General features: G+C 30.6%; 1 protein-coding gene and 1 pseudogene across 1 annotated transcript; one reads left to right on the forward strand and one right to left on the reverse strand.

The window, feature by feature from the left end:
- The first annotated feature begins 3,501 nt into the window (after positions 1 to 3,501).
- On the forward strand, positions 3,502 to 4,917 carry LOC110667017 (F-box/LRR-repeat protein At1g55660-like). The gene has a single exon (XM_021827721.2). The coding sequence runs from the start codon at positions 3,502 to 3,504 to the stop codon at positions 4,915 to 4,917; it is 1,416 nt and encodes a 471-aa protein (XP_021683413.2).
- A 7,535-nt stretch (positions 4,918 to 12,452) lies between these two features.
- On the reverse strand, positions 12,453 to 14,281 carry LOC110667018 (pentatricopeptide repeat-containing protein At2g29760, chloroplastic-like; annotated as a pseudogene).
- Between the last annotated feature and the right edge of the window lie 7,662 nt (positions 14,282 to 21,943).

A 21,943-nucleotide genomic window follows, 5' to 3' on the forward strand; every position in this document is an offset into this window, starting at 1 on the left:
TAACTCATCTTGCCCGAAGATTTTTATTTTTTTATTTAAACCCTTAATGCATATGGATTTACCATTAAGGGAGGAAAACCAAAAATTTTAAATATGCTTAACTATTCAATTAATTCTGCTTAAAAAAAACCTTCAATTAATTCAACATAATGGAGGCAAGACGTGTGCACATATCTAGTTTGGTGCTCAAAACCGATTTCATTAAATGCAATAAAAAAAAAACTATTATTGAATCCATACATTTTAATTAAATAAAAAATTTGGTTCTTATATTTTTAAAAATAAATTATTTAGTTTTGTATTTTACCTTTGTTAAAATCTTTAGTCCATCTATCAAATATTTTATTAGTTAATAAATTTTAATATTAATTAAATTATTATTTAATCACTCTATTTCAATAAAATTATAATTAATTAGTCTCTATATTAAAAAATATATATATAACTTTTAGTGAAACCTTCATGTGCCTCGTTTAATATCTTGATACGCAAGCCTGTGTATGAATATAACAAATTATAAAGAGGAACCTAGCTTCATTATATTGAAATATCAAGAGAAATTCTTAAGTAGGCAGTGTCTATCATGTAAGCAATAGATTAACTTAATAATTTAATGTCATGTTAAACTATCTTAATAAATGAAACTCTCTCTCATAATTAATTATCATAGTTTAAATATCATGGGTCCAACCATAATAAGAATACTCCCTCTCCCATAAAAATATGTTTACTATTTTTTTTATTTGTCCCATAAAAATATATTTATTTTCTATTTTTTAGCCGAAATTTATTTATTAATTTACTAATATGCTTCTATTCAATGATTAGTTTTAAGAATAATTTAGTAGCATGGATAATTTAAGGGAATATATTATATAATATCGAGCTCATATGAGAATGAACTTAATAATCGTTAGATTAAATATTTATTATTATTTTATCTTATTATTTTATTCCTTTAATCACATCTAATTATGATGATTCTTTAATTTAAGATTATATATGTTAACTATATTTTCAATATTAAACATATATAAATTATATTATGGTATAATCAACTGTGGTTAGGTTGAAATAGGGAGGATCAAAATTTCATAATACTCAGAAGTTTATACCTTCCACTATTAAATAAGGCAAGTTAGGTACGTCTTGGCTAGACAAGCAAAACACTTATCCCTAAACATTCTTAAAATACATAAAATTTTTAATAAAATTGATTTAATTTCATTATTAATTTACATTAGCAAATAATTTAAGAAAATAGTTACTTTTTTTTTCATAAAATTTTTATGAAAAAGAAGTTAAGGGATTGCTTTTTGATACCCAAATAGAAATTCAAATGAAAAAATAATATTAATTATTTACAGTAATACTATATTTACGAATTATATACTTCATATATAACAATGTTAAAAATACTTTATATATATATAAAATAATATTAAATTACCAATAAAATTATTTAGGAGATTATATGAATTGCTAAAAAAAATTAAATTTATGTATTTGTAAAAAATCTAAAAATTATAAAATTATATTTTAATTATAAATTTTTTACAGGAAGTCTCATTTTTTTTCTATTCTCATATATTTATAATTTTGTATTTAATTGATAAATTCTTATTTTCATTAACTTACATAAATAATGTGACGTCGAAAAATTTTAAAGTATCAATTAGCCATTAATTGATAATCTACTAAATCACATAATATATTCTTAAAAATATTATATTTCCTAATTCTATAAATGATTCTTCTTTTATGTTATAATAAAATAATTTTTATTTAAAAGAAACAAAAGAATAGCTTTTTTAAAAATTTAATACTATGAGCTTACTAACATTTAATATTTGTTTTTTTATTTTGACTTAGAATGGGTTTCAAATCCTTCAAATCATTTAGTTGTTGATAATCTTGATTTGGATTTGGACCCTAATCTTAAAAAAAAAATAATGGAACTCACATAAAATTTATCATGATTCATTGTTATAATAAAACTATTACACATATAATAGTTATATTCTAAAATTTTTACTATTTCTAAAATAGGGTCAAGCTCAAATTCCTTGTGTGTGTGTGTGTGAATAGGATTGAGAGAGCAAATTTATGCATTGACAAAAAAATCTTTTTTTTTTTTTAAATATAATTTCTATTATATTATAATTTTTATATATTTAAAACAATTATTAACAATAAATTAAATTACAATCCCATTATGATTCATATTCCAAAATTGATTTATTCCTATTTGAATATGACTAGAACATTTTATTTTACACATAATCTTATTTGATTATAACTATACCAATAAAGCTACCAACTTCTATGCAAATTACATCTTTCCCTCCATGAATTACGGTGAAATCTTTTTTTTTTTTATTTTTTTTTCATCAAATCATTCATGTGTGAAAAAGAAATGTTTTACCATAATTTTTGTAAGTTTTATTTTCTTACTATCAATTGTATATATATTAATACTATATAGGGGCGAAATTGATATTTTGCCTCATCAAATTCTTCACCGACAAACAATGAGATCTTATAATAAAAATTTGATCTTTTACAGAAATATGTTTAATTTAGAATAAGGAAAAAAGGTGAGTTGACTAACTATGAAGTATTTTATAAGGAGATCAACTTTTTAATTTGTGTTTAAAGTAATGTTAAATTGTTAATGTAAGTAATTAAAAAACTTATTCACTCCATAAAAATTTATTTTAAATATTGCTTATTTATCTAAAAGTATTTATCCATACCCTAAAAAAGAATATTTATCCATTACTTTACCATATAGATATATATAAGCTGTTGATAATAAAAATATTAAATCTATCGATAAATTTATACAAGAGAATATATGAACTGCTGAAATAAAAAATGATAATTTATGTATTTGTAAAAAAAATAAAAAATATGAAATTTTATTTTAATTATAAAATTTTATAATAAATGTAACTTCTTTTCCTATTTCCATAAATTTATAGTTTTTATTTGATTGATATATCTTTTATATTATTTATTCAATTTTATAAATAATCCTCTTTTATATAATAAAAAAATATTTTTATTTTTAAAAAAGAACAGATTTTAAAAATTTAATACTATATTGAACTAATTAGCATTTAATCCTTTTAACTTTTTAACATCTTCATCTATTCATATATTTTAAAAAACTTACCATATATATTTTTATTTTACTATATTTAAATTCATAATTAAATTAATATTATATATTGGTACTATAACATGCATATAACTTTTCATAAAAATATAATCTAATTAATTATATATTAATTCCTAAATCAATTATTTTTATTTATATAATTAATTAAACTAACATTAAAATTATATATATGTATATATATATCTCCGATCGTTATTTTGGAATCCTTCAGCGATTGGAAATATGAATCTGAATAGCCTGTCCCATATATAAATCTCTTACGGAAATAACTTCACTCCACCAGCCGCTAAAAGAAAAATCCCTAAACTTGCCTTGTAATGGTTCTTACCTCTGAATCTACGCAGTGCACCCCATGGAAGTGGAAACAGATTTCATTCACAATCCCAGTTCAGAAGAAGCGATCATCGCTATGTAAGCTTAAGCACGTCGTAGGGAAATCTGATTTTCAGCCAGTTTCTGGGATTTCTGACAGGAAAAACGATCGCAAGATCAAGAAGCTGCCTCTAGAGAAGGATTGCCTTAGTGTAAAGGATTGTATTAGTGAGTTACCAGATGATATCCTTATCGCCATACTATCTCATTTGAAGCTAAGAGAAGCAGTAAGAACCAGCGTCCTCTCCAAGAGATGGAGATACCTGTGGACTTTCAGTCAGGGTATTCTTGAATTTGATGCTTCAGATGTTAGGTCACTTCTGGATTCAGTGTATTATTTCTTGACATCACATCGAGCTCCAACTATAGAAGAACTCAGCATTCGTTTCCCAGGATGGGGCAATGTCTATTATCATTATTCTCCATGCAAAATCCATGTTTGGATAAATGTTGCCATTGAAAAAAGAGTTAAAAAGCTTGTGTTAGATTTCATAAACCCCCACTTATATCCTTCAGGGCAATTTGACTCACTTGGCTCTGTCAGCTTCACCTCTCTCGTGTCTCTCCACTTGATCCGCGCACGAGTATCTTCCCAGTTGATTAACTTCTTCTTATCGAATTCTCCACTTCTTGAGGTGTTGTGCGTCGAATGGACACGCCGCGAGCCGGGGCATCTTAAGGTTTGTGCTTCATCACTGACGCTAAAACACCTTGATTTAAGGCATAATGAAATCGGATTTCTTGAAATATCTGCACCAAATCTTGAATCGTTCCGGTTTCGTACCCATGGGGAAAAGACATCATTGGTTTTTAAAGATGTTCCTCGCCTTAGCCACGCATCTTTTGGCGGATGTTACGGTGATTCACTTATAGCACAAAATCTGCTTCGTCATTCAAGTTTGTTTGCTCAGCTGAAGTCACTTGAATTGCTCCTCCCAGCCAAACCAACTTTGCCTGAGTATTTCCCACATTTCCCTACTCTGGAAAATCTCAAGCATATGCAGCTCTCATTGTCTAAACAAACCGATGAAGGCTTTCGCATCTTCTTCTGCTTGATGGGGGCTTCCCCTTCGTTGCATAGATCATCACTGAAGTTGGGATCGTGTAGTGTTCAGAAGCTGACGTATACGAAGAGTCTGGAATTCACTAGTCGCCCAAAACATCAATGCCTTAAAGTGGTGGAAATAGTCGGGTTTAGAGAGGATGATAATCATGACGAACTTGTCATGCACTTGGCTGAGTATGCTGCCTTGCTGGAGAAGATCATTATTGATCCCTATCAGTGCTCAGAGGTTTCAAGAAATCGTGCTCGGAATCTGCAATCCAAGCTACCCCCATCAGTGAAATTGGAGATATTTTAATCTACTTTTTTTTCATCATGACATTTGAATTAATAACTGACGTGGTTCATGGAAATTTCTTGTAGGTAAAGTACCTACAAAACAGGGTTAGAGGTCTATAAGAGCGTAATATATTAGATTAACTGGGGAGAAGAACACACCTCTATAATGATTGAATATAGACAATGATTCGTTAGGATAAATTAATTATATAATTATATAGATATTATTAATAAGTATAATTATATGATTATATTTATATTTATAGTGCATAATTAGACATTTGTTATATTTAACAATCTCACTAAGATTGCTCATCTTTAATTAAGATGATTTCCTTTTATTGAGTGAGTCTTATATTAGTTAAACTGGATAAATGAATTTCATGGGCTCATTAGCTATTTGAAATTTTGAATTACTGAGTTAAGTATATATATATTTATATATATTTTGGAGAGTTATATCAATAACCTACTTCTGAACCTGGTGTTTTCATTTTTTTCAATCATTATTTTCATTTTTGATCTTCCATAATTACTGTTCTTAATCAAATTGAATGACGAAAGTGGAACCAAAATATTAAGTAGATGTATCATTATTGCTCCATCTTTGAGTTTAAAATTTCACTACACAGATCTGTCAAATCAACAAAACAAGAAGTCCAAAACTGCTTTGAACGGTTCAAGGCAGGTTATTGGGCTAATTTTTCTTGGACCTGGAACCTATCATGGAGGAGGAATTTATTTCGATGGGAAGTTGAACTTTTGGCTCAACTGCTTGCAATTCTTCAGCCAGTCCATCTATGTAGGTCACACTCTGATAGGTTGATTTGTAACACCGATGGTGTTTTCTCTCTTAATTCTCGGGTTAATTACCAAAAAGGGGTAATCAAAAATAAAATTTTATAAAAACAGGTGAGTTTGAAATTAATTACTAAAAATGTGTGAATTGTACTGAGCTGGACGGGTTTAGTGCAAGACGCTAACTATAATAACGTTTTTAAAGTCCGGACGCTATTCATAATAACGTCCGGATAAAAAATTTGAAAGGAAAGCTGGACGCTATTCAAAATAGCGTTCAGCTTTCTATTAAATAATAAAAAATTAATTATAAAAAAATTTAAAGGTTGGACGCTACTTATTTTAATAAAATATAAATATTTTATAGTAGCGTCCAACCTTTTTTTTTAATTTTTAATTATTTTATTTTATATTTTAAATAAAATATAAATATTATTTTAATAAATAAAATTATAATATTTAATAATATATATTATAATATTTTTATTATAAATATTAAATTTTAATTTAAAATTAAATTAAAATTTAATAAAATAAAAAATTAAATTAAAAAATAAATAATTAAAAAAATAAATAACTTGTACCTCTACTTGGCATGTTCTAGAGTTAATTATCGTGCAAGGGTGTCATGGGAAAGAAAATATAAAAAAAGGGTTAAAAATTTAAAAATTATAAAAACAGTGTGAGTTGAAAATACAGACGCAATTCAAAATAACATTTTTAGTTGGGACACACAAGAAAAAAAAAGAAAGCTGGACGCTACTTATAGTAGCGTCCAGCCTTTGTTTTAATATTTTTTAATACTTTAAATAAAAGATAAATATTATTTCAATAAATAATATTATAATAATTAATATTATATATTATAATATTTTTTTTTATAAAAAATTATTTTTAATTTGAAATTAAATTTTAATTAAATAAAAAATTAAAATTTAAAATATTATTATAATAAAAAAATTAAAAAATTAAAATGAAAATCTGGACGCTACCAACTTTTTATTTAATTTTTGTAATTATTTTATTTTTATATTTTAAATAAAATATAAATATTATTTAATAAATAATATTATAATAATTAATATTATATATTATAATATTTTTATTATAAAAAAGTATTTTTTAATTTAAATTTTAATTAAATAAAAAATTAAAATATAAAATATTATTATAATAAAATAATTAAAAATTAAAATAAAAAATCTAGACGCTATATAACAGCGTCCAGATTTTATTTTTAATTTTTTAATTATTTTATTTTATATTTTAAATAAAAATAAAAATATTATTTTAATAAATAATAGCATAATAATTAAAATTATATATTATAATTTTTTATTATAAAAATTATTTTTCAATTTAAAATTAAATTAAATTTTAATTAAATAAAAAATTAAAATTATTTTTCAATTAAAAATTAAATTAAATTAAAAATTAAAATTAAATTAAATTACAAATTTTTTATTATTATACTATTATTTATTAAAATAATATTTTTATTTTTATTTAAAATATAAAAATAAAATAATTAAAAAATTAAATAAGAAGCTGAACGCTACTTATAGTAGCGTTCATGTTTTTATTGAATTTTTTTAATTTTTTTATTATAATAATATTTTATATTTTAATTTTTTATTTAATTAAAATTTAATTTTAAATTAAAAAATAATTTTTTATAATAAAAATATTATAATATATAATATTAATTATTATAATATTATTTATTAAAATAATATTTATATTTTATTTAAAATATTAAAAAAATTAAAACAAAGTGATGGCTTCCGTTTTTTACTATTTTTTTGAACGCTATTGTTAATAGCGTTTTAGACATTAAAAAGCTACTAGTACTAGTATTTTTACGCTTCTGACTTCTCTCTTCCCGATCAGATAAATTTTTTACATCACAACTCAACTCAACTCAACTCAACTAAGCCTTTATCCCAAAAATTTGGGGTCGGCTATATGGATTCGCTTTTTCCACTCTGAACGATTTTGGGTTAAATCCTCAGAAATGTGTAATGCTTCTAAGTCATGCTGTACTACTCTCCTCCAAGTCAATTTAGGTCTACCCCTTTTTTTCTTTCTATCCTCTAGCCTAATGTGCTCTACTTGTCTAACTGGAGCCTCCGTATGTCTACACTTCACATGACCAAACCACCTCAATCTCCCTTCTCTCAACTTATCTTCAATTGGCACCACTCCTACCTTTTCTCTAATACTTTCATTACGGATTTTATCTAGTCTAGTATGGCCACTCATCCACCTTAACATTCTCATATCTGCAACTCTTATCTTAGATGAATACGACTCTTTCAAAGGCCCAACACTCACTACCATATAGCATAGCCAGTCGTATGGTCATGCGGTAAAATTTTCCTTTTAATTTATTGGGAATCTTACGATCACATAAAACTCCCGTGGCACGTCTCCACTTCAACCATCCGCTTTAATCCTATGACTAACATCCTCCTCACATCCCCATCTACTTGAAGGATCGAGCCTAGATATTTAAAGTGATTACTTTGTTACAGTGCAACTCCATTAAAACTAACTCCTTCCCTATCCCCAGTTTGGCATTCACGGAACTTGCAATGCATGTATTCTGTCTTCGTTCTACTTAACTTAAAACCCTTTGACTCTAGAGTACTTCTCCAAAGTTCTAGCTTCCTATTGACTCCTTCTTGTGTCTCATCTATCAGAACAATATCATCCGCAAACATCATGCACCAAGGAATACTCTCTTGTATATGTTTCGTCAGTTCATCTAAAACTAATGTAAAAAGGTAAGGGCTTATGGCTGATCCTTGGTGTAATCCAATTGAGATCGGAAAATCTCTTGTGTCCCCTCCCCTTTGTCGCACAATAGTAGTTGCTCATTCATACATATCTTTCAATACTTGTATGTACCTAATAGATACCCTCTTTTGTTCTAACGCATTCCATAAGACATCTCTTGGAACACTATCATAAGCCTTCTCCAAATCAATAAAAACCATGTGTAGATCTTTCTTCCCATCTCTATATTTCTCCATCAAGCTTCTAATGAGAAAGATCGCTTCCATAGTTGAACGACCAGGCATGAAACCAAATTGATTGAGAGAGATAGAAGTATCATGACGTAGTCGATGCTCCACAACTCTCTCCCACAACTTCATAGTATGGCTCATGAGTTTAATTCCCCTATAGTTTGAGCAACTCTGTATGTCTCCCTTATTTTTAAAAATAGGTACTAAAATACTCTTCCTCCATTCATCAGGTATTTTCTTTGAGTTTAGAATCTTATTAAATAATTTAGTTAACCATGCCACTCCCATATCTCCCAAATACTTCCACACTTCAATTGGTATTTCATCGGGTCCACAGGCTTTACCTACTTTCATTCTCTTAAGTGCTTCCTTTACTTCTAAAGATCTAATCCTTCTAGTATAATTTACATTCTTTTCTATTGTTCTATAATCTATATTCACGCTATTTCCATTTTGACTATTATTAAAGAGATCATTAAAATAATTTCTCCATCTTTCTTTAATGTCCTCATCTTTCACCAACACTTTTCCTTCTTTATCCTTAATGCACCTAACTTGATTGAGATCTTGACATTTCCTTTCTCTACTCCTTGCTAATCTATAAATATCTTTCTCCCCTTCTTTAGTTCCAAGTTTCTCATATAACTTTTCAAAGGCCTGTGCTCTTGCTTGGCTAACTGCTTTTTTTGCCTCTTTCTTTGCTATCTTGTACTGTTCATATGCCTCATTATTATCACATTTAGGTAATTTCTTATACCATTCCCTTTTTCTCTTCACTGCCTTTTGTACTTCCTCATTCCACCACCATCTCTCTTTTGAGGGTGGTCCATGTCCTTTAGACTCCCCAAGTATTTTTCTAGCTACTTCTCTAATCTTTGATGCCATCTGTATCCACATATCATTGGCCTCCATATCTAGCTTCCATACTTCGGACTCAAGAAGCTCATTTTTGAACTTCACTTGCTTTACTCCTTTGAACTCCCACCACTTTGTTCGAGCTACACTATTTCTTCTGACCTTACTTGAATTGTTCCTAAACTTGACATCCAAGACCACCAACCTATGTTGACTTGTTAAAGCCTCTCCTGGAATGACCTTGCAATCCTTGCATAGAGCTCTATTTGTCTTCCTGGTTAAGAGGAAGTCGATTTGACTTCTATGTTGCCCACTTTTGAAAGTCACTAAATGTGACTCTCTTTTTATAAAGTAGGTATTTGCTAGTATTAGGTCGTATGCCATAGCAAAATCCAGGATGTTTTTTCCCTCCTCATTTCGACTGCCAAAACCAAAACCTCCATGAACATTCTCATAACCTTGCCTATCACTTCCTACATGTCCATTCAAATCTCCACCAATGAAAACATTCTCTTCATTCGGTATGTTTTGCATTAAATCATCCATATCTTCCCAAAACCTTTGTTTACTCTCCTTTGTCTAGTCCTATTTGTGGGGCATAAGCACTAACAATAGATCTTGTTTCTCCGACTAGAACTAGCTTTACTAGTAAAATACTATCTCCTACTCTTTTCACAGCTACTACTGCGTCTTTCAATGTCCTGTCTATGATTATACCCACTCCGTTCTTGTTTCTCTCCTTTCCGGTAAACCACAATTTGTACCCTGAATTACCCACTTCCTTACTTTTCTTTCCTATCCATTTAGTCTCCTGAATGCAAGCAATATTCACCCTTCTCCTTTCCAAGGTATCCACAAGCTCCATTAATTTTCCTGTAAGTGATCCAACATTCCAAGTACCAACCCTGATCCTCCTCCTATCCTGCTCCTTCCTAATTGGTCTCCTTCTATGATATCTTCTATTATTTTCTATGTCTATCTTGTGTTCTGTTCCACTATTTATTCTATTATCTGTCCTATGGACTAACTTCTTTACCCACACCCGTCAATGATGTGGGAACCCTTGCTCACTTAACACCACACCCGGGCGCCGGCATGGCGCGTCGCTTTCGGTGAACGCCCTACACCCTTGCATATTTATCACTACACCCGGGCTCCGATGTAGCGCGTCGTTAGTAGAGGACGCCCCAACGTTTATATCATTTGAATCCATATCATAGGGTGTGACGAAATTTTTACGCTGGTTGTCACCTACCGCAACCCTCCTCCTTTACCCGGGGACATCTGATAAAATTGGAACGAAATTTTTTACATCACACCCAATTTTAATAATTTTTGTTTCCTCCTTACCATTGTACAGTCAATTTCCCTTAATTCTCTTTATAAGAGCCTCACCAGTGCCTCAGTCCAACACTCTTCTAATTTTCAATCTGTCTGGAAAGGTCTTCCTCTGAAGGTAGAAGTCTTGGTGTGGCTGGCGTTTCAAGGGAGATTATGTTCTAAGGATTGGTTGTGCCATATTAATCTCATCCTTGTTGACCTTAATACTTGTCTGAGCTGTGGTTGGGAAAAGGAGATTGTGTCTCATATTTTTCTAGACCATACTTATTCCTAGCGTGTCTGGTGTTGGTTCCTCAATTGGTGGGAGTTCTCTTTTTGTTTGCCAAATTCAATCCATGCTCTCTTTGTTGAATGGGGATTTTTTATTCAAGGAAAATTTCAAAAAAGGTTCTAGATAAATTTGTTCCACACAATTATATGGTCTATTTGGTTGGTTAGGAATGATAAAGTTTTCAATGACAAGGACATCTCAACTACAGATCTATGCTCCCTTATCTTTCGTTGCTTATCTTCTTGGATGAAGGCTCCAGATGCTTCCCTTCGTTTTACAGGTTTAGATTTATTGTTGACATCAGCAACTATCCGATCCTGATCGAATCCCCCAAAGCATCATCCAAATGTGCTTTGGCAATCTCCTCCCGATCCTCCCCTGCTATTTTTCAAATGGAACGTCGATGGCTCCTCTCTGGGTAAGCCTGGTAGAAGTGCTGTAGGTGGTGTTTTAAGGGATTCAAGAAGCAGCTTCATTTGTATCTTTTCTTGCCCCACGGTATTTTAGATTCGAATGTTGCTGAACTATTAGCCATCAAGAAAACTTTGGAGTTATCTGTGGCAATACTTGATTTATGTGGCTTTGCTCACTCTATTTATATAGAATCAGACTCTAAGATTGCATCTTCCTGGGTTTTGCACCTAGATTCTGCTCCTTGGCAATTTTCATCACCAACTAATTTCATTAGTGAGTGTCTGAGTGGCCTTCCCCCTGTTTATGTTAGTCATATTCCACGGGAAGCTAAGTCTATCGTCGATGTGTTGGCCAAGCGGGGTTAAATCACAGTGAAAATTTTGTTGCCGTGTTTTGATTGTCCTTGTGCTACAATTTTGGTGTTGTTGGTCTGCTGCGTGTGTGATTGCTGCTACATTTGTTGGCTTTTTCATCTTTTGGATCCGCTAGTTTGCGTGCTCTTTCTGGTTCTACTGTGTTCTTTTGTAATTGCTTTTCTAGGTTGGCTTGCTAATGTAATTCATGTTTTAGTTGTTCTTTCTCTTCATTTTGTCCAACTTTTATCTTTTATGTAATGTGTGGAGGGGGCTTTTCATCGCCTACAAAGACTTAGTTTTTAGGTTTGGGTCTATTGGGGCTGGACCTGTTGGTCTTGGGGCTCTCTGTTGATGGTTTTTCCTCTCATTCTCTAATAAAATGATCTTGCTTATAAAAATTAAAACAAAAAAAAAAACCGTTTTGAACAGAGATCAGAAATTTAAAATAATAATAATAATAATAATAATAATTGCTGATACATCACTCCATCATAACCACCTTAGTGCTGATACATCACTCCATCGTTGATCAACTGCAAATATATTAGCCAACTCCTGTAAAAAAGTTTCGCCAAATCTACTTTAGAGTGGAGCAGGCAACCACCAAGCAATGCTTCCCACATAAAATTGTTAGGCTTGAAAGACATGGAACCAGCAACATTAATTGCTTCTTCAAATGGCCCTCTCTTGCAAGAAGATCAATATAGCAAGCATAATGTTCCAATTTAGGTAGGATAAAAGTTTGAGTACATTTCTTGGAAAATCTTTTGTCCTTCATCTGATAATCCTGAGTGGCTGCAAGCCCATAAAAAGCCAAAGAATGTTCCAGCATTGGGATGTAAAGCATTTACAAACTCTTGCATGGTGGAGAAAAGTTCAACTGCTTCCATCGCTTCAACATTTATTACAAGACCCATTATCATGGCAGTGAGACAACATTTTTAGAAACCATCTGGTTGACAATCTCCTTTGCTTTGTCCAAACTCCCATGTTTAGAGTACATTCTATCAATGCAGTTGATAGGAATGTGTTGGATTCTAGAACACCTTTGCATCCTTTAGATTTCAAGTACTCATGAACCCACCTTCCAGGCTCCAGATCACCAATTTGAGTACAAGCAGAAAGCACACAAACCATTGTAACATGGTTGGGTCTACAAGTAGGATCCTCCACCATTAACTCAAAAAGACTCAAAGCGTCCAAAGGGAAACCATTTTGAAGATATGCATTTATCATAGAATTCCAAAGAAGCACACTTCTTTTCCCATTATGAGAAATATCATAAAATCTTTCCCTGCTCTTTTCAATCCTTCCTGATTTCCCATACAAATAGACAAGAACATTGTTGACTGAATCATAACTAGAAGTCTTGGTATCAACGTTCAACACCCTTAGTCAATTCTGATACAACAGTTACCCCGTTCTCAATTTGGTCAATCTCAAGATTTGAACATGCTCACCGACCATTGCATCATTCTCTGGCCTCAAACTATCCTTAACCATCAATCAGAATGGCCTGAAAACTTCACCATATCGACCAGATTGAAATCAAAGAAGTCCAACAACAAACCACACCTTTGTTAGGCATTTCATAAAACAACAAACGGGAAGTGGCCAAATATTTAAAGAACTTCGCTTAAACAGCTACAAGACCATTGCAAACAAAAGGATCGGTAATAAGACCAACTTTCAAGTTATGGGCATGGACTTGTTTCACATGAACCACATTTTTGGAACCAAAACATGCCTTCAAGATAAATGAAACGGTCAAGTCATCAGGGGAGAGGATTGCCATTTTAATCTGCGGAAGAGAAACAAAGCATCAAGGAAATGACCCTCGTGTGCAAAGACTCTGATAGTGGAATTAAACGGAAACAAATTGGGTCTCTGCAGTTGATAAAAAACACGAAGAGAAAGATGAGATGGGTAGTGACCAATGAGACGAGTTGCTATAAAGTTATCTTGGAGGAGATGAGGATGTAGAATGCGGCCTGCCGGCCTTGCGAGAAAGTAGACAGGCTAGCGAAGGTAGGAGGGCCTGATTTGCAAGAGAGAGAATGGACAAGGTTAAAGAAGCAGGTTTTCAACTTCAATTGCTCTGGAAGTTGTTGAAAGATTGGATAGAAGTATGGTTTGAGTTTTGGAAATGTGAAATTTCATATCAAAACTACCAATTATTCATTAAAAAAGGACCTGCTCTATGCATCCTGCCCTGGTCATGGGGAACAGCTTCTGGCGCCAAATGAAGCGGGGTCCCAAGTGCCTCTTCACCTCGAGTTCAAAGTGTACGCCAAACAAACGGAGCTATGGGAGAAGCGGGGTTAGTTTTTTGGAGGGAAGGATTATTAAAGCAATGAGAGGAAGAAAAAGAAATTGAATTAAAATTCTAGTGTGGTTTATTAGATAATTTGATTATAATTTGAACAAAAAAATTAATTTAGATTTAAAAAAATTAATCAAATTTTTTTATAAATTAGAAATAATCGAATTTAACATGAACTAAATCCTGTTAATTTATAAATAAACTAGAGATATCACGTTGATTAATATGCTTTGAGACTGAATTTACTTTTTGCATTTCTTGCTAATATATCATCCAACTAAACAAGATGAAACTTGTCAAGATGATATAGACTAATAAATATTTTGTGATAATACAGCGTCCAATTAATCAATATGAAATGCTTCAAAAATAAATTAATCAATATGAAACAAACTTTATAAATTAATTTCATAATTAATAATAGTCGAAATAAAAAATCATTTTCAAATTTTTAGTTGGATACCACATCACAAAAATTTCATTTTTCATTAGCAATTTACACGACTTTGCCATATATATTTCACAAAGTACAAAACGGTTAAGGAAAAAGATATTTTACAATTTAATTCCTGAAATATGATAAAAATTACAATTACGTTACTTTATTTTTTATTAAAAAAAAATAATTCCTGAAATTCCTTATGTTACAAAATCATATTATGTTAAAATTTATCATTAGTTAGCCATAATTAAAACAGTCAATTCAAAACCAAAAGATTACATTGTTATAAATGATAAAATTACAAGGACTAAATTATTAAAAAAGTAAAATGTGATAGACTAAATTGTTATAATTTTCTAATAATAAATTTTAACAAAATAACTATTTTGTTAATAAAAACATATTTCAAAAACTAATTTATTCTCATAAAAAACAGAAATACTAAACAATGATTTCTATCATACCTCAAGAAAAAAAAAAAAAAAAAAAAAAAAAAAAAATATATATATATATATATATATATATATATATATATATATATATATATATATATATAAAAGAATAAACAAATAAAACCATATAAACCTAAAAAGTCATTTTAAATAACAATTTCCTCCATATCAATTCACACTATAGCTAAATTTTACAAAAACAAGATGGTATATTTTTTTACCTTCCCTTTTTCATGTGATCATTCCTTGATGTAGACATTGTTATTAAAGGCACGCCTCTAAATTGCAAGGTGCACTAGATGAGGGACTCATCGCTTGAGACACCCAAAGACGAGCGACCTACAAGAGGTGAGCCTGGCATAGGAGAGAGCAGTTTTCGATTTAAATCAAAAATCGAACCAAATTGATTCAATTCGGTTCAATTGATTTGGTTTTAAAATTCAATCGTTCGATTTGATTTATAATTTTGATAATTTCGGTTAATCGGTTCGGTTCAGTTATTTTCATAAAAAATTAAAAAAATCAAACCGAACCAAAATTATTAATATATATAGGAAATCAAAGAAAATCGAACCGAATTGAATCGAATCGAATCGAACCAAACCGAAATCAAAGAAAACCGAACCGAACCTTAAGATTTTTGAGTTTTGATTTCTAATTTTTTTTGTTTTTATGTTTTTATTATTTAGATTTAATGTTAAAATATGAAATTTTATAAATTTCGATTTGATCGATTTAAAATCAAATCGATTCGATTTAATTTTCTCTTATTAATCGGTTTGATTCGATTTTTAAAATTTTTAATTTTTGATTTTTGATTTTATCGGTTCGGTTCAGTTCAGAACCGAATCAACCGTTTGCACGCCCCTAGCCTGGCACGCCCTAGAGAGCCCAGCCATGAGCGCTTGCGCCCCTCCCCCCCCTAAAGGCACGCCTCTAAGGTGCAAGGCGCACTAAACGAGGGATCCCTCGCTTAAGACACCCAAAGACAAGCGACCTACAAGAGCTGAGCCTGGCACGCCTGGTCAAGAAACGACGAACGTTCTTCCTATTGTTCCCAAACTTAAAATTTCAACAAATAAATTGAACTTCCAAACTTATTACACTGACAAAGAATAGAGAAAGCATAAATCAATAATCCAATTCAACCATACTCCAAAAATATTGAACACGTTTTGCAGTTTGCATTTTGCAAAATCAGGAAAAACAAAAAAGGCCAAACCCAAGAAAATAAAAAAGCTTGAGCCCTAGCTTAATGTACATCTTCTTCATCGGCAAGATTATTATGGTGGCTGTAGATGCACTTCCATAATAAGAAGACTTTACTCCTCCACCGCTTCTTCTTGGTCTTGTGGGTCTTTTTGTTAGAGTCATCTTTGGAGATGGGTTTTTAGAGCCTGGAATGCAAAGAGTCTATAGACCTCATTGTCTCAAGCTTTTGCTTCCTTGCCTCCTCCAAGAATTGAAAGTAGTCGAATTTGTGGCTTAAAGCCATAGTTGCTTGATTGATGGCATTTGCAAAGCTGGAAGGACATTGATGCAATTAAATTTTATGGGTGTGAGAGACAGAAGCTCTGTGAGGGAAAAAAAAAGGGGGGTTTGGGAGGAAAGGGATGAAATTCTATGAAATCTGAGACTTCGAGAACCATTGTCGATCATCGATTCATACTCTTACCCATAGCCGATTTTGAAAATGATATGGATTTCAAGGTTTATGAAGAACATGTACAGAAGGATAACCATTAAATCAATGGAAGTTAAATGTTGAAATGAGGTGGTGTACTGGTTTCTTTTAAATATAATTCTTCTGGGTCGATTTATGTAACATAAAGAGGCATATAATGGTGGGAAGAGAATTCTTTGATTGTGAGTGAATTTTTTCACTGAAGATAATTTCATGATCATACTATGTTGTTTGTTTCTCAAGAAACAAGAAAGAAAATAAGGGAATTTTTAATAATTTATTTTTTATAAATTAGAAATAAATATAAATTATAGTTATAAAATTCAGTTTAGATTATTTTACATTATGTTTAGGTAGATATTAATAAATTAAACCCATAGTTAAAATTAAAATTATAATGCATTAAAAGTTAAAATTATTTTAATATTATATCTAATTAATAAAATTAATATAAAAAATTTTAATTATAATTTTCAATAATATATATAATTTAATTAACAATAATGATGATTAATATATTTTTATATGATTACTAATATAATAATTAAATTTATGGTGCATATTTTTAATGAATTTATTATATAATTTATTTTTAATAAATTTTTCATATTTTTGTGCCCGTACCTTGTGCTAGACTCTAGAGCCCTTTTGCTTTAGCGCATTGATGAGAACAGCCGAACCTCAAAAGGCACACCACCGTTTTTTTTTTTTTTTCTCTCACTTCAGGCCACTTCAGATGAAAGCGTTTGAATTAGAATACCTTCAAGCGACTTGATCATCTCCATTCTCAACAAGCATCATTTTCTTTCGCTTTGCTTGTTAAGGATAGAAGTTCTGTCAGCTCCATCCGATACTAGAGGCTTCGAAGGTAGTGTCCCAAAAGCATACACCATATGGATAAAACACAAAAGGTGGAGAAAAAGTTATAATATTGGAGTCTAATCTAAGTAGTTGTTTTAAAATACAACACATGCAATGAGGATGTATTACTGCCACTGGATGTTCAGTTTTCCTGGTCCCGTATCATTTTATTTTATTTGTGGGTTACTGCCTTGATTCTAGACTTTAGTGCTTAAATTTTGCAGGGGAGAAGAAAAAGCTTAAACTCTTATAACTCTGAATATAATAATCCTGGCATCCTTTACGTGAAACGCTTCTCTCTCTTTTTTTTTTTTGGCCATTTTCTTTTATTTTACATCTTACAGGAAAGGTTGGAATGCAGTAGAATAAATCATGAAGAAAACAGGATTCTCCATTGGCTTAGAGTAAATACATAGAGAAATATGTTTCCCTGTCCAATTCTAAGCAAGCTATGGAGATTTCGATAATTTTAAATTTATGACCAATTTCACAGGAAACTTCCAATTTAAACAATGTTACAGTCATGAACAGCAGCTGCATTTCAAGTTTGACATTAAAAAAAATTAATAATAAAATAATTAAAAAAAACCACTTGTGAGCAAAAATATTTAAACAAGCAAAGCATCAGAAATGGCACCACCTTAGAAGCCCAAGCTCCTTCGGTGGTCCCTTCAAGATGCAGGAGATAAAAGAGTAATCCCCCTCCCTCTTGTTTCTTTTCCCCCCATAAAATATAAATCTCACGTATAATTCCCCTTTAAATTGTTTTTACATCTCATTAAGTGCACAATTCTTATATGATATATTATGTGTAAGGTTTATTTACACAGCTATCTAAAAATGAATAACCTCTAGTAGTTTCTTACAAAAATGGATAGTAATAAGGAAAAACAAATTTTAGGTTGTCTAGTTTCTAATCTAAGTTCTTCAAAAAATTTAAATTTATACAGAGTTAAACTGGTATTTATTATTAAAAAATAGCATGACTTTGAATAAGCAGCATATTATAAAATACATTACATATAAACACATTTAATTTGTCAATTTTATAACGCTAGTGTTATGTGCCCTTGAATAGGATCTTGTCACTGGACAATGGACTTGGAAATCTGCCTCAAGTGCTTTGAACTTTCCTTTTTCACATTCCTGCCTTTCTTAGAGGAACCTATTATGAAAAATTTATTGAAGCCTCGTTGAGAGAGAACTTCCGATCTCATAAGAACATTTTTGCATGGAAATTCTGCTTATTTTATTAATGATAAGTTCTGCCTTTTTTTCTTTAAGCAAAGCTTATAGAATTTCAAAAGAACAAGTCTTCCTACAATTAAGAAGGTTACATCTAACTACTACTAAAATTTAAAATTTAAAAATTTAAATTTCATTTTTTCCTAGGTTGTAAGAGGAAAAAGTTTATTTCAGAGCTTGACCTGTATTTTCCTCTGTAGGTTGTTGTACTACTTAGTTACTAATTTTTATTGTATTATTTATTTACTTATTTTTTCATTAAATTCTTGGAGGTCTGCTATGACATTGGTGTATAAATAATTATTTAATTAATTATATTGTTAACCCCATGAGCTCAAAGAAACATGAATTTTGATGATAGCAAAATTCAACTAGAATCAAACTAACTTTTCTTTAAGTGGTGTGATGTATCTTCCAATGGATTTAAAGAAGATTCATGAAGTTAGTGAAATTGTGCCTTAGAGAAAGATGATATCCTAAGGCAACTCAAGATGAATGAAAGACAAGGAAAACAAGAAAGAAAAGGATACCTTCCAAGTTACATTGAAAATCAAAATGAAGGTACATAGCTTAGAGCTTAGTTTATGTTTCTTAGGATTATTTGTCAAAATAATTGACGAGTAAAGCCAATAAAATTACCTTTTAATCCCTCAAACTTTTATCCTAAGTTTTTATAACTTATTTTTAAGTTTTGAATGGCCTAAAAGTATTTTATTGAGTTTTGGTGCAAAGTTTTAATTTTGCAAAGTTGATCAGAAAAGTTTTACAGGTTTGTTACTGTTCCTAGTATGCCAACTAACTCAACTCTGCACAACATTACAGAAAACGATAAAATAACGGTTATTTTATTGAAATTTACATTTATAAAGCTCAAATGAGTTTTCAAATGGTCAAAAATAGTTTGGGACAATAAATATACTTACTCTTGGCCATTTTGCACTTAATAAAAGTAGCTATAGTGTTCCTAACTGTTTGAAATCATTTAAAGCTTTCATTTAAAGTGCTCCACTTGTTTTCATTGTTCATCATTGGCATATCTACTCATCTCTTCTTTCTAGATTCTATTGTAATGAGTGAGAGTGAGTTTTAAATATCTTATTAGCATTTATGAGAGGTCTTTCAAGCACCTATTAAAGCTTGATGGTGTAAAGTATTTGGGATAACACTTGTAAGAAGTATGAAGCTACTTTGTAAAGTTTTGGTGTAAAGATTTGTAAAAGGCTTTTGTCTCTTACCTTTAAACGAAAAGAATAATGGAGTGAAGACTTAAAGTGGTATCTTTGAGAGAGAGGATGTAGGCTAGTTAGGCCAAATCACTATGAAAATTTCGTATTCAATTTTCTTAACCCTTATTCTTTAATTTTTTACATTTTATTTTCTAGTTAAGTTAATTTTGCTGTGCTGAGAATTGAATCAATTTACTGCTCTATTTGCTAAGGACTGATATATTCTGTTTACTGCTCTATTTGCTCAGTTGTGATTTGAATCAGTTTACTGCTTCATTTGCTGAGTACTGATATATTCTGATTGAACAGTATACCAGGGGTGAGCATTCGGTTCCAACCGAACCGAATCGAACAGAACCGAATTAAATTATAAAAACTGAACCGTAAATTTTAGAAACCAAATAGAACCGAAATGGATGAAAAATAGAATCGAACCGAACCGCTCTATTTCAGTTCGATTCGGTTTAAACCGATCAGTTTGATTTTTGATTGATTTTTTAATTTAAACTTGATTTTCAAGTTATTTAATCTAATTTTAACTTTGGTGTGAACCTAATAACCATTAATTAATGAAATTAAACAATTAATATATATATATAATTAAATATAATTCATAAATTTTTCATAAAAATAAATCAATTTAAAAATTGATTTGGTTTGATTTAGTTCGATTTGACTATATAAATTACTATTCGGTTCGGTTCGGTTCGGTTTAACTGATTTTTTCTCTTCAAAACTGAACCAAACTGAAATAACCGAAATTTTTATAATGTAAAACTAAACCGAACCGATTGAATTTTAAAATCCAACCGATTGAATCGAATTGACTCGGTTCGGTTTGATTTTTCGGTTTGAACCGAATTCTGCTCAGCCCTACAGTATACTGAGCATGCTTTAAGTTAAATTTGTATAAACTATTTGTTTGAGCTATTTCACACACACACACACACACACACTCTACATTAGAATACTTTATTGAACCAAGCCACAATTTTTAGAAAGTATTGAGCAAAAACCAAAAAATTATATTAGTCCAATTCACACACCCCCACCCCCCCCCCCCCCTCCCTCCCTCTTGGACATATTTGGGACATTAATTTGATATCAGAGCTTGTCACTCTTACTTAAGGTTTAAACACTAAGAGTGATCCACACACATTGCTGGTTCATCCAATAATTCTACTAGCATACCTGCTCCCTCAGCGGAAGGGTATTCTATTAATAGACCACCACTTTTCAATGGCACAAACTACTTTTTTTGGAAAATCAAAACGAAAAATTTTATACAATCTGTTGATATTAATGCTTGGAGGATAATTAAAGATAGTCCTTACATTCCTCATAAAAGTGGTGAAGGAAATGTGCAATTACCTAAAGCTGAAGTGGAGTATGATGATAATGATTAGAAGAAAATTTCAATCAATGCCAAAGCTATTAATATTCTTCATTGTGCTCTTGATATTAATGAATATAATCATATTTCAGGTGGTCAAACTGCAAAAGAGATATGGGAAAAACTAGAAGTGACATATGAAGGAATCAATGTGGTGAAAGAATCAAAGGCAAACCTCCTCATCTGTGACTATGAGCTCTTTGACATGAAATCTAGTAAAACTATAACAGAAATGAGTACAAGATTTATGGATCTTGTCAATCTTTTTAAAGCTCTTGGAAAGAAATTTGAAGAACCAGAACTCATGAAGAAAATCTTGAGATCATTGCCAAAATCATGGGAAGCAAAGACTATA

The sequence above is a fragment of the Hevea brasiliensis genome, chromosome 8 (genome assembly GCF_030052815.1).
Source record: "Hevea brasiliensis isolate MT/VB/25A 57/8 chromosome 8, ASM3005281v1, whole genome shotgun sequence".
Taxonomy (NCBI): domain Eukaryota; kingdom Viridiplantae; phylum Streptophyta; class Magnoliopsida; order Malpighiales; family Euphorbiaceae; genus Hevea; species Hevea brasiliensis.

Coding starts and splice junctions, on each gene's coding strand:
- LOC110667017 (XM_021827721.2), top strand. CDS start 3,502: ATGGTTCTTACCTCTGAATCTACGCAGTGCACCCCATGGAAGTGGAAA.